This window comes from Malus sylvestris, chromosome 16 (assembly GCF_916048215.2).
Source record: "Malus sylvestris chromosome 16, drMalSylv7.2, whole genome shotgun sequence".
Classification (NCBI taxonomy): domain Eukaryota; kingdom Viridiplantae; phylum Streptophyta; class Magnoliopsida; order Rosales; family Rosaceae; genus Malus; species Malus sylvestris.
The window spans coordinates 29,201,014-29,215,498 of NC_062275.1; the positions used below are offsets into that span (position 1 = coordinate 29,201,014).

The 14,485-nt window shown below is 37.1% G+C and overlaps 1 protein-coding gene across 1 annotated transcript; it reads right to left on the reverse strand.

The window, feature by feature from the left end:
• Positions 1-4,821: 4,821 nt before the first annotated feature.
• LOC126607357 (AP2-like ethylene-responsive transcription factor At1g16060) lies at positions 4,822-7,411 on the reverse strand. The gene is made up of 8 exons (XM_050274907.1): positions 7,251-7,411; positions 7,026-7,108; positions 6,834-6,842; positions 6,619-6,707; positions 6,449-6,522; positions 6,306-6,356; positions 6,073-6,149; positions 4,822-5,345 (listed from the first exon to the last, which is right to left on the reverse strand). The coding sequence occupies exons 1-8, from the start codon at positions 7,409-7,411 to the stop codon at positions 4,822-4,824; spliced, it is 1,068 nt and encodes a 355-aa protein (XP_050130864.1).
• Between the last annotated feature and the right edge of the window lie 7,074 nt (positions 7,412-14,485).

Sequence of the window (14,485 nt, forward strand, 5' to 3'; positions counted from 1 at the left end):
ACATTGTCACTCAAGACATTTTTAGAGTCTTGACAAGAATAGACTTCATAAGAATTCTAGTAGGTGGTAAACAAACGGACACTGCCAAGGAACCAAAACTATTTTTGATTTCCAACCTCAAAAGATTTAATAATGATGGCTAATAAGTAGTAATGGAATTGGTTTATAGATCCCTAGTGACACACCGATATCAATACCTTAACCCTGCTTTAGGTACATCAGCTAGTCTCAATTCTATATCTTTCCTTGTCAGGGAAGTTCTTTACTTTAAGTCTAAAAACGTTTGCCTAAGTAATCTTCTAAAATGTCAACAAGTCGACAAAACTACCTAAAACTTAGGAAAAGCTAACCTATTTTTCGTATTCGATGAGGTGGCAAGATTCAGAAATTAGGTTCAAGAATCAAGAATGTTTACATCACGCGTGTAATGAATGTAATACTGCCCAACTTATGCTCTGATTCCAAACACATGCTAGTATTTGGAAGTGATACCCTGGTGCCAGAACGATGATTTACAGTGCCTGGGTAGCGAACAATATTAAAATTATTGTATATGCATTAATTAGCGGCGCAACTGATAGGCTGATTAACAGTGACTACTTGAGCCGGAGAAACTAAATCGTGGAAACTTAACAGCAAACCTTGTATTAAGACGGTAAACTTACAGGTATGTTAACCATATCACCTATCTAAGTAAACAAAATCTCTTCGACTAGCCACATTCTCGATCACTTCCACAAGTAGATAGGAGAATCGAAGTACGAGTTAATTTCTCACTGTTAGAGTGCGCTGAGTATCGAGGAAACTGTGAAGACCTATTAGTACGTGGCGTGGTAAAAGGGAATATTATGGTATGTTTTGAGGATGTACATTCAGGCGTCACATTCCAAAGCCTTACTTGAGATATTATCATCGATCTACTTTTTTCATATTACACTAGTTTTTTTGCGTCCATTTGATTACCTTCTATATCAGTTTTCCTTTTGACTCTTCAAACGAGTCTTACATCATTAAGAGAACTTAGTCATTAAAACTTACCGATCAGGGAATTACCCAATCAAACATTTACTTAGGGAACTTCAAACCTATTCACGAAAGTGAAAGATTGAACCCTAGGTTGTACCTAAACTTTGGTAACTTGATCGGGTGACAATTAGAAACCATTTAAATCCTACTTTGAACTAATGGTCTAGTTGACTGACCTTTATAAATTCGAGTTTGCCTCCATGGTCTGACGAATTCGTAGTGGTCTTATCGGTGATTTTCTTATCTACCTCGATAGCGAGACCAAATTCTTTAAGCTTTGTTAGCCAGCTATATATCAGATTCATCGATTGTAAACTTTGATTAAATCAATACTCTTCTTGGGAGACGTGATCTCAATGGACGAGATTATTTTCTTTTCCCAAAAAACGTTGTAATGAATGAAAGTTGATATTCTCACAAAGTGTTGTGAATTCGAGATATCCTTGATCTTGTTGATTTTATCGACACTTTGTTAGTAATTTTTCGCCTATAGTATCCTACTCCACTTTTCGGCCTGGGAAAGTTAGTTTAGTTTGGAAATTTGGAAATAAATAAAGTTTCTGACAACCGAACTGTTGTCTCATTTAATCATCGCTTTACATTCTTGGATGACGTTGATCTTTTGGATATTCATGACGACATATCCTTGAATGTTTCAGCTGTGCAGAGGCAGTAAAATTGGAGCTTTTCTCGGCCAAATTGGCCTTAGTCACATGTATAAAGTTTACTCTACTCAATGAGACCTACAATTTTGCAAAATTTGGTAATTTTTAGAAATAGTTGATTTTTCTAGCAAGTCGTGGCGGCGCGTGGCCGGGGGACCATCGATGCTACTTTTAGGCTAAATTAGATGTCTTGAATTCAGTTTTGATATTCGTATAACGTAGGTTGATCGTTGAACCTAAATTCATTACGATACGTTACTTGGGAAAAATGTGAATCAACGATCCGACCGTTGGATCATCACCAAACTTTAATATGTTATAGTACATAATATTTGAGGATCATAGAAACTTACGGATTAGGAATCCGACGCACGGATCTTCCCGAATTGGATTTGTAAGTTGATAAAATAAAACGTTAACCGCTACTTGAATTTGCAATTGGCGGAGATCCAACCGTTGGATCGTAATGCAACTTTAGGATGTTGTTCTAGAAGCATATTATGTATCTTTGAAAGTAACAGATAGGAAATCCGTGATGTAGATTTTCTGGATCGAATCGTAGGTATGTTTTAGGTAAATTATGTATTCTATCGATAAGAATTCTGAGATGTGGTTTGATAATTGTTCTAGGTGCCGATCATTCATGACGCCTCTATGTGTGTGCTAGGGAGTTGTAGCGTGAACTCCATGTGACTGGGCCTTTGGTTTTTAGTATATAAATATGTACTTGTCTTTTTTCCCAGAAAACTTATTTAAATGGTTTTATATTTTCAAATGCCATGTCAAATGCTCTCTATGTTTGATTATGCATTAGTATGGTTATATATATGGTTGCTTGATGCTCAGGTAAGCTTCAGGTGAGTAAAGGTTGATGGTAGTGAGTATGATTGTGTTAAGATGCATTTATAGCTCATTATCTTGCACCCCGGTGTTAGTGGTCCATCCGAGGAACAGGCCTAGCCTTCACGTGATCATTCACCACCCGCACCACACGCTCACCTTGGATCTAAGGCAGGTGCCAGCCTATCATACATACCACATTAAGTGGTTCCGACTCGTAGGTAACTTGCGATACTTCACACAACCTTTACGTGATCGTAGCACTTGAGCATATTTATTTACACCCAGCCTGTCGTACAGACCACTTTAGGTGGTTCCGACTTGTGTGTAGGGAACTAGTAGAGGAGCTATAGGCTCAGCCCTACAGGTCACTTAACGTGACTCCGGCTGACATACCATCTTTTATTGATTTATTTCACCTCGCTTACTTATTTCTTTGCTAAGATATTTGGCATGGCATATTCATGGATTTGCTATTTTGAGTATGGTTTTGAGATAGATATGCATGCTATTTTATGGGAAATCATACAGGTTTTACGGCGAGGGGTTATTATCTTTGATAAGTGAAACGGTTTTAAAAATCTTTGTTTTTGCCCACTCACGTTTTCTGTTTTGCGCCCCTCCAGGTTCTAGTAGCAAAGTTTATGTTTCGACAAGGATTCTTGGCATATCCAAGTACAGGTGGCTTCCTATGATGGTATAAGCCTTATCTTACGTTACTATACTTTACTTATGCTCTGTAATCACGTGTAAAATGGGTCCATACCCGTTCACCGCGCACTCATGTACTTAGGCACTTTTAGGTTTAAATTTATTCACTTTTTCCACATCACCATACTTTATGGCTTCATCACCTTCCAGGTGTCGGTTAGCACAGCTCGATTCGAGGTCCTAGTGAACATTCCGGGTCGGGGTGTGTCAGGCCCCTAAGGGGGGTGGATTGTGACATCCCACATCGCCCATGGAAGTGGATCCTGTAAGCCTTATATGTATATTCCCATCTCTACCTAGCACGAGGCCTTTTTGGAGCTCACTAGTTTCGGGTTCCATCAGAATTTCGAAGTTAAGCGAGTTCGCACGAGAGCAATCCCATGATGGGTAACCCACTGGAAAGTTCTTGTGTGAGTTCCCAGAAACAAAACTGTGAGGGCGTGGTCGGGGCCCAAAGGGGACAATATCGTGCTACGACGGAGTCGAGCTTGGGATATGGTGGGGGCCCAGGCTGGGATGTGACAGGTCTTCGAGAGTTCCTCTTCCTTCTTCTCTAGAGTGATAAAGCATTTTTTTGCCTATATCCTAGAGTTCATGTGACCAGAATATCATCTTCATTCTGATTTGCTAGAAATCGAATTTTCTCCATTGAACACTGGTGCTCAAATATCAGCACCACTTGATCCAGCCATATGAGACTTGTTATAGAGTTTCTCAGAGATTTCTCACTTCAAATTTGCAGCAACAAAGCTTGATGCAGCTCGAGTTCTTCGTTACACAGATTCATGCTCGGTTTTCAAATGATTGAACCTGGCTCTGAGGCCATGTTAGAATGTATTTTCAAGCTGTGTTTATCAATGGAGATTATTGTGACCTGAGAATTTACTTCAACAGAATAATCACAAGATTTCCAGAAGAATATTTTGGAGAGAAATTTCACAAAGAAAATGGAATGTTTCTTGGATTCGATACTCTCACAAAGTGTGAGGAATAATATTATTGTTAGAGAGTGAGGAATAATATCACTCACTCATACATCATTACAAACTCATCTCAGCCATTCATCCTTAACTAATTACATAAGATGCTTACACTTATTATGAGCTATGACTTACTACAATCTAATCTAAGATGCCATCTATGAACTAATGGCTCAAATTAAACCATCTCGTAAATCAGCAAATACATTTATAATTCAACATAAGTAGCTTCCATCGCCAAATTTTCTACACACTTTATTGAAAAAATAGGAAAAATAGGAAACGAAACACCAAGTAAAGAGAATGCTACTTATTATTGATATTAAAAAAATGAGAAACAATTTTATTCTTTCTTTACACTTAAATAGAAATTGAATGAACAAAAGAATAATTAGCCTACTCTTGCTCCCATATGATGATGGTGATCAGTAGTGAAATTTCACCTTATAATAGAATTTTTCTTTTGTGCATCTTTGTTCTAGACATGGATGTTGACCCTTCCATGCGTATTCACGAAGAAAATAAAATGAAATGAAAGAACCTACTTAAGTCAATTGCAAAATAAAAGAGAGTAAATTAAACCATGAAAACATGCTCCTTTAAGTGGTGAAGTCACACTGGAACATGGGTGTCATGAATGAATTGAGCTCACTGAAAATAACGTCGTCTCCCTCAGCGTAGCTGCTAGAATCTTGGCAGTCAAAGTAAGTCTGTATGTCATCGGGAAATGTGCACTGTGGTGTGCTCAACTCCGGCTGCGATGACAAATCGGTGGCTGTTGTCATTTCCATCATCTCCTTGAACTTTGACGACTGAAGAAGGAGCCCTAGGGCTGATGTGGCAGTGGTTGGTCTAGGCTGAGCCGTGGTCATGGTTTCTGCCGGACTATATGCAAGGTTGTGAAAGAAGCTAAGTCCACGATCATGATCGATAGGGTTTCGGGCGACATTGGGCAATTTAGCCTCAATAGTAGTGTTAGGCTGACCGGAATTTTCGCTGTTGTTAGGACCATTAGGTTTTAGCCATTTGATGTAACGGCTGAGGTCAAAGTTTGTGACGGCATTGAGCCCACGGTACTCTATAGCCGCCATATCATATGCTGTTGCGGCTTCTTCTTGGGTAGCTGGGGTAACATTTATGATACAAGGCCAATGTTAGATTTGATCATACTATTCAACTTTTAATGCTAGTGTTATTCATGTTTAGTTTCGTGTATGTAAGTCTCAATAAAAAAGAAAGTTCTTATGTAATTAAGTAGAACGCTCTTCTATTGGAGGAGAGTATTAATCGTTAAGTCATTGGTGCATGACACTCTTTTTCCCTTTGATCGGGTTGGAATTCTGACAAATTTTTTATCAAGGCCCATTACTAGCACCCTATCCTCTAGTTGTACGTATTTCCCTTATTCAATGGATATCGTACTTGAATTTCAAAAATTAAGAAGATCATATATTTACACACATAAAAGACTGGCATACCATATATGAATTAGAAAATACATGCTTCAACTTGTAGTTGATTTCTAGCTAATTGTCGGTAATTCAAATCCCTCTTTCCAAACATAATCCTAACCCTTTGTCCTAAAAGATTAGACTCTCGTTACGCATGTGCAAATATGTTTTTTTTAATCTAGATTTGCGAGGTGTGCTTAACAAATATAAGGAATGACTACAATACTTACATATATTTAATACAATTATCATCTAACCGTCAGATATAATACAAATATGTAATTTTCCGATCGGCTTAATTTGTTGCATATGCTTATTTATATTGGTGAATAAAAAGGTTCATTATCTGTGATCAAAGAAACAAAAAATGTTAATTTTCTTCCTTGCTGCTGAACGTACCATATGTCCCGAGATAGAGGTACTTGTTTCCAAAGACTCGTCCAATTCGAGCTTCCCATCGTCCGTTGTGATGATGTCTATTCATTAATAAAATAAGAGCAAGGAAAATCAAAATTCAGTCTATAATATGTTTACCGAAATATAAAACAAAAAAAATTCAGTTTAGTATAGTACTATATGCTATGTGTATCGGATTATACAAAATCGTTCAAGTAAATAGCCTTGATTTATACCTTGCAACACCTCTATACTTCGAAACTCCCCGAGAAAAACCACTGCTCTTCCTGCAAATATGATAAAGAAAATAATACCTCATTAATCAACAGTTGTTTATGATCCTCGAGTCTACTAACTTTAGATGTAGAAGCTTAATTACCTTCTCAATGATCCAATATATTCCTCTCTTGATTGACCTTCCATTTCTTTCAGTTCTTTTGGATATGTCGATACCTACAGCAATCGCAAGTGGGGTTATTTCTTAGTTTCTCCCTTGATTACTATTATGTAAGATCACTAAAAAATATATAATTGAGAAAATTAATTTACCGGAAAGTTAAGAATGGTATCTTGACCCCAGTACTTAAGAGCTGCTAAGTCATAAGCATGTGCTGCAGCTTCCTCATCATCATAGGCGCCTGAAAAAGGATGGAATGGATCAATATAATATATATATCAATCAAAATGATCTTTAACGATATTACATATAAAAAAATTGCACCTAAATTAAGTACGTAGTAGCAATTAAATTAAATAAAACCTACCAAGGTAGACTGCATTTGAGTGCAATTCCATTCCAAGCATTCAAAAGCGCCAAGACAAACAAAACCAAGATCGAAAGACGAAATGGTATAAGAAACCACATCAATAAATCAAGCATGCATATATAAAGTATAAAAGTCGACGTACGTCGATGAAAAGTTAAATTAAATTTATGGAGATGAGATTGTAAATACCTTGGCGACCCTTCTTGTTTTGTGTTTCATTCCAGCAATTCTTATCCCACAAATGAGCCTCGTATCGGCCAGTCCATCTGTGCCTGAATTGATAATCAAGCACGCAGCATACCCATGCCATTTAGGGGAAAAGGTCAATAATTAAGCAAAAGGAATTCATCCAGTAATTAAACATATATGCAAATATGATTAATTGGTTGATTGCGCAGGCAGTTAATTAATCACCTGGTGACCCCACGATAAATTGAGCTACGTTGAGGAGGGGAGTCCCTTGGGACACTTCTCCTTGTTCGTTTGACCTTTGTGACAGTAGTGTTATTAGCTGCAGTAGCATTAGTGTTATTGTTTGCATTGAGTTTCTGGTTTTGATGAGATAACTTTGCCATGAAACTAGTATTGTACGTCTCGATCGTTCAGTCGACCAAAAAAGAATAGTACGAGAAGAAAAAGATGAAGAAGGAATTCTAATTGTGAGATAATTAGTTAAGTTTGAGAGATTGATATGACTAAGTCCTCCAAGTAAGAGGCTTATAAAGGGATGTGAATAAGCATGCGGAGAGAGAGAGAGAGAGAGTGAGAGTGAGAGAGAGAGAAAAAGCCGGATTGGAAGAGTGTGATGAGCTGTGCCAATTCAGAGATTGCCGGCTGTGGAGGTTGGTTGTTTTGGCCGTCTTGAAACGGCTGTATCTCGTATCTTCTACCTTGTCCCACCCCTGACTTATATGTTATGTTCCATTGCCATCATATTTATTAAAATCTAAAAAGTATGCAACCAATCTTGTCTTAATCAATAGGATGATCTCTCTCCCACCCTCTCTCTCTCTCTCTCAAGCACACGCCGGTATGTAATTTGCTATGACAACTCACAAACAGAAATTACCATTTGCATGACGAATGTTTGTCCAACGAATCAATTCTCATCGGGCGAAATAAAACATTTAGTCAGGCAAACATGGTCACCGTTTTTGATTTTTCAGAGACTTTTGCTCGGCGAAAATCATTCGACAAGCAAGTAACCTTCGTCAAGCAAAGTTTTCACGCAACGGGGAAAAATTAGAAAGTATTATGCCACCTTTTGCGTGACGGAAAATAAGTTCGTCGGCGAAGGTAACTGTGGATGCAAATTTCAGCCGTCTTCTCTTTTGACGAAAATGCACCTGCAAAATAATAACACCTATGATTAAAGCCAAAAGCCTCACGTGCCCATGATGAATTGGGGGGGGGGGCTTTAGCCGAAGAATCTCTGATGCCAAAGTTAGAATTCTGAAAAGAATGTGTTTAGGAGTTTGTGGGTAGCAAATGGCTTAGCTTTATAGTGGGATAATATGACTATTTATAGGGGAGTGGCCGACCCTATTTGGAGAATAGTGGCTAGCCATATATGGTGAAATTGTGTGAGTAATTGCAAAATATTATGTGAAATAATATCCGGCCCTATTTGGAGAATAATGGCCGGCCATATATGGTGAAATTGTGTGAGTAATTGCAAAATATTATGTGAAATAATATCTTGCAATTAATATGGCAATTAATCCTAAATTAAATAGGAAATTTGGGAGTTACCTTTTGAATAAGGATTTGATGAGAGAGATTTGAATAAATACCATTTTGATGGATACTTAGGCTGCTTTGAAGCCCTAGACATGATTGAATTAATGTTATGATGCAATTTTAGTTTATCAATTTCATTTGCAAGCTAGAATCAATTTTATGTCTCAATTATTTCAAGCACATATTTTCAACCTTAGCTACCTTGTTTATGTTTGGTTTCTGTTGAGAATGATAAGGATGACTGCCATATCTTCTTTCATTCATTAGCAACATGTGGTTAGGTTCAGAACTAATCATGTAAATTGATTCCATGAAGTGCTAGGATAAATGCCATGTTCTAGGGTTCATGTGATGTTCATAATCCTCTTCATTCTTAATGAGTTTCTAGGTGCTAAATATGAGTATATGCCATGCTAGGTTGCACCTACAAATATAAGTTTTATATATATGCCATGCATCTAACATGCAAATTAAGAGAGGATTCATACAATCTACTTATATGTCATGCTAGATATGTGAACATCTTAGTTGTGCATTTGAAAGGGATAAGTTAAAATATCATATCACTGATTCAGGAATGTTTAGGGGAAGGCCTTTATTTATTTGAAGTCAGATTTATGTCCTAAAAATGTTTCTAACCTATTCCATGTCTTAGGTTTGTTTTTAGATAGTTCTAATTTTTCCCTTTTCTTTCTGTCTTTATTTCTTTTCCAAAATTACTCAAACCCCCCATTTTAAGTCATAGGAGTCTTTAACTAATGCTAATTTGTAAGAGTCAAAGGTTTTACTAAGTTGTTTTGTAGTCCTTATGGTTCGATACCCTTACTTGTGCCGCTATACTATCCTTATATTTGCACTTGAAAGGAACTTCAATAGAAGGATCGAATTACATTGTAATTCCAACTGAATAGGTTCTCCGACCAAATTCTACATTAGCTTAGATAGCCATGATATATGGTTAGATGCCACTCATGGCTTATGGGTTCTTCTAGATGATTAAATAAGTAGTCATCAAAGAAGAAGGAGAATTAAAAGTAAGTTTTAATTCACTGAGTGATTGGATAAATACTAATCAATTGGATTGGTACCAATCACCTCACTACCTCGCTAATTAGAATCTAAAACGATTGTACACCGATACACTCTTGTGGTGAGACAACTAAAGGATGATGGAATTAATTAATTGGATTAATTAAGTGCTATGATGAATTAGAAAGTCTAAAGAAATCATAGAAGCGATGAAAGATTGTTTCGGGCTTAAAGAAAAGTTTAGGTTCATTCGGGCTTATTAGGCCCAAACCCATAGGGCTTTTAATTCAAGCATAGGATGACTTGAAATGATAAAAACCCAAAGTCCAAACCTACACTAAGGGGCCGGCCAAAGATGAGGAAAGAAGAGAGAAAAAGAGTCAATTGGTTGACTTACTTCTTTTACCTTTATAAAGAGAGTTGAATGAAAAAGTTTCATTAGGGCTTTTGTGCGTTTTTTTTTCAACTAGAGAAAAACAAGTCTCTCTCTCTCTCTCTCCACACACACATAGCCGGCCACCAAGAGGGGAAATAGCTAATCATCTATTCTCCTTTTGGTTATTCCAACATCCATCTCACTACACTAGTAGATGTGGATCTTTAGAGGTCTTCTACTTTTAAGATTAGAGGAGAACCAAAGGAGTTCCAAGAACAAAGAGCTTGCAGGTGGTCCATCCTTGGTCTAAAGTATAGATCAAGAGGTATAAAACTCAACCTTCCCTTTGTTCTTCAATTTTTTGTTTGATGCATCATATATGAACCTATGCTTCTTGACGGGGATTTGCATGACTATAGCTTTGATAATATGTGATAATATGCTTCCGTTGCTTATGTATATAAATTTAGAATTGTATATGCATGCTAGGCACTAGAAATCCCATAGAAATCTCATTATTTCCCTTCAGCGACTTGATGTTGAATCGAACATCGTTACAAGTTTTAAGCTTGCAACAAAGTCTTCAAGGAATCGAAACAAGTGCTTGTTGAATCTTCAAGGGAATGCTTCGGCTTTGGTCCAAAGAAAGCTTCGGCTTTGGTTGTACGTTCTTTAAAGAGAGCTTTGGTAGCGTATTAGTCTTCAAAGATTTTGCAGAGGTTCTCCTTTGGTAAGAATTTTGGCTTCAATGTAGAAATTGTCCACCTTTATGCTTGTCTGAGGACCTTGTATTTATAGACTTCTCAAAGCTTTCCTTTGGATGGATTTGGATTTGATTTGTGCCTTGATTCGTCGATGAGAGAATTTAGGCATGTTTTGTGTCTTAATTTCAGCCACTTTCCCTTACCTTGGTCGAATTATAGGGCTTGTTACCTATTTTGTGAGCAATCTTCAATTCTTGCTTGTTTTATGAAGATGCTTTAGTTTTCTTTCTAGTTTTGAGAGCAACTTGGACCCCTTGCCGATTTTAAGAGCGATTTTCTCCCTTTTTGCCGACTTTTGGGAACGTTTTGTGCTTCCTTTGCTTGATTTGTGCCACATGTCTTTAATGACTTATCTATTAGTGATGAGTCATATGCCACATGGAGCTTTGTGATGCATCATTTGTATGCAATGAAATTTACATGTCTACAAATGCCCCCACTTCAAGGAACATTGTAAGCATGTGCTTGTCACATATAGGAAACGTGTGTTTGGAGTCCTGCAATGTGAATGTTCTAACTCAAGGGTCATTGAGACTTGATCTTGAATTAGCTTGCTTCTTCAAGAGTCGTAGAGGCGTATTTCTTGAATTGACATGATGAATTTCTTCAAGGGTCGTTGAGGCTTGGTCTTGAATAAATGAAAACTTTCTTTAAAGGCCGTAAATGCTTGATCTTGAAAGAAATGAAAATTTTCTTCAAGGGCTGTAGATGCTTGATCTTAAAAGAAATGAAATTTTTCTTCAAGGGCCATAGAGGCTTGATCTTGAAAGCAATGAAACTTTTCTTGAAAGGCTGTAGAGGCTTAATCTTGAAAGAAATGAAATTTTGGAAATGGATAAATCAGCACATACTTATTGTGCATATTGATTTTCCATAATTTTTGGCAAAATACATTTGGTGTATTTTGAGGCTTGATTTTTTTTTCCCTTGTGGTTGTGGTAAAAAATGTTTTTCCTTCCTTAGGTAGGAGTCCCTTCAATTTGGTAATGAGGGTGATTTCCTTCAAAGTGTTGGAAAGCTGTAATGCTTGTCCTTGGGTGAGTAGGATTTGCATTTTTTCCTTTCCATTTTATATTTTTTTCGGCCAAGGGGGTGTTTTCCCTCTTGGTTTGGGAAACTTGAAGACTTATCGTTGCTTTGGAGGGATTCCCTTTTGTATTTTGGCAAGGAAAGGTACTTTTCTTTGATGTTTTTGGAAATTTTAAAGCCCTTTCCTTATTTCTTTTCTTCGTTGATTTTGTTGCAAAAATAGCATGTTTTTTTTCCTTGTGCCGTAATTAGCTTGCCTTTTTTTTGCTTGGAATTTGCTTCCTTCTTTTGTTTGGGATGTCCTTCCTTCTTTTGATTTTCCTTTTTCTATTTGGTATGTATTCTCCCAATAGTATTAGGAAGCAATTGACCTTTATTTATAGGACAATTGGGTGTGTGTAATTTCCACTGTGCTTGCTGCTATGCTGTGCTGATAGGAGAATATTTATGCGCCTTAGTTAGCTAGTTCTTATGCATTTTCGTTATGTTTTCTTCGTTAAAGTAGTCTTTTGAGCTACTTTCATGTGTTTTCAGGTTCAAAGGGGCATAATACATAAAAGATGGCAAAATGGAGCATTTTAGAGCAAAAGTGAGCTTGGATTGAAAAGTACATGCTTGGAGCACAAGGAATGGACGAGTTTGAAGGTTAAGGGAGCTTAAGAAATGAAGAAATGAAAGTGAAGAACAAAGAATTCAGAATTAGAAACCAAAGTTTCTAAAGTTGGAAGTTTCTATTCTCGAAGGTTTCCATTTGTGAGAGTTTCTATTCTTGGCGTTGGGCTTCTAGATGACCCATCCTTACCTCTTGGACAAGGCCGCACCTTCCTAGCCCAATTCATCTTGGATCCTCACTTAATGCCGCACCTAAACCCTAGCCCATTGCATATTTCTGACTTCTAAGCCTTTGCCGCACCTAGGGTTCTAGAATCTTTGATTGCCTTGCCTTGCAAGGCATTTTAGAAGGCTCATATTAAACCCTAGCAAACCAGCCGCACCCTAGGCCTCATTCCCATTAAAAATTTGATTGTTTAACCTAATTTATGATGGATTTGGGCTTCTAAAAACCCTAACCTGATTTACTAGGGTTTTTGGGTGCCTATATATACTTGTTAAACCTTTTGGCCGAAACACCACCTCCCATATCATCCATTCATTCCAGAAAATCATTCTAAACCCTTGCCGCAACCACCAATCCCATTCTCCCTAGTTCTAAGTCCTTGCGGTGCCTCCCTAGTCCTTTTAACCCTTCTACCCTCTTCCATAACCATCCATCCACCACAGCCGTGCCTTCCCACCACCATCACCACCTTGTGCAGCCACTAAAGGAGGAGAAAGAAGGAGTGCCGTGCAGTCCAAAGGAAGGAGAAGCCTTGCACATGCAATCTGCCATTAGTGGAGTGTTTGGAGTTCTTTCTTTCTTTGTTTCTGTTTTCATGTTTAATTTAACTTGCCTTTCAATTATGTTAGACATGTGGAACTAATTTCTTTTTAGTTAGAGGTGAATTTGAAGCCATGGACATATGTTTTATATGATTTGATTTCTTCCAATTATGATTTCAGAAATTGTGAATGTGATTTACTTATCTATTTGATTGATAACTTGTTTATGTATGTGGGTTGAGGGTCGACACTTAATTTGCATGCCTAAACTTGATGCTAGGATATAAGGGAATTTCACCTAATCGTTATTAACTTGTATTCATAAGTAGTGAAAGTCGCTAGTCACGATTGCGTTAAGTAAATCCTAGGCAAGAGTAACATGCGTATCCCATAGTTATGAATGCCTCGTCAATGCTTATGATGTCCATTGAACTTAATGATCTTTGATATGTGTCTCTATCATGCGTATTCCATAGTTAGGGTTCTTGATAAGAATAATTTGGTTGTAATGCGTATTCCATTCAATTCAATGAATCTAGGGAAATCTGAGAATTAATTGGTGCAATCTAGTTAATTTGGGGCATTGTCATTCATGGTTTGTTGAAAGAGTAATTGGAGATTGAGTTGTATGCATATGTTCATGTGTGGATAAGGAACCCTCTAACTAGCTTCTCACCATTCTATTTAATCACAATCTGTTTTGCTTTACATTTGTTTTTAAAGTTTGAGTTTTAAAGTTTTAATTTCGTCAAAATCATTCCCCCATTTATTTTAAAGTGTTAGATTAGTTAGAAATCCATTTAGTTGTGTTTTTAAGTGTTTTGAGTCAAGTCATAGTCCAAATTCGTCCAAACTAGTGTTAGGTACTCAAAACTGCCCAGAAAGTGGTTTTAAGGCAGTTTTGGGCCTTTGAGTTGCTGTTTTGAGTTTTTAGTTTGTTTAGGTGTTTTAAACCCTAGTTTTGCATTAATTGAGTCTAGTTTAGTGTTCTACATTATATTTTTATGTTCTTGAGTCAGTTTTACATTGATTAGCATCCCTAGTTAATCCCCGGTTAGAACGATCCCTATTTGCTCATATACTACAATTGTCATCCATAGGGTTTAATTTGTGTGTCAAGTTAATTTTCACATCAAATTTTGGCGCCGTTGCCGGGGATTAGCAAAATTGCTAATCCCTTGTGTTTTTGCCGTGTGTCTTGATTTAATTTACCTAGTTTTCTGATTTTGTTTTGTTTTCTTGGTTTAGGTACTAGTGCATGACGCGGAGTTCTCAAACTGTGCATGCAAATATCTTGGACTTTAACGACGATTTTGAACGTGATTTGAGAA

Bases quoted from the DNA above. Each gene is read 5' to 3' on its own strand.
- LOC126607357 (XM_050274907.1), bottom strand. From the start codon at position 7,411: ATGGCAAAGTTATCTCATCAAAACCAGAAACTCAATGCAAACAATAAC. The intron at 6,150-6,305 runs GTATAAATCAAG...ATTAATGAATAG, and splicing joins AAGTATAGAGGTGTTGCAAG to ACATCATCACAACGGACGAT. The intron at 5,346-6,072 runs GTACGTTCAGCA...ATGTTACCCCAG, and splicing joins CCTCTATCTCGGGACATATG to CTACCCAAGAAGAAGCCGCA.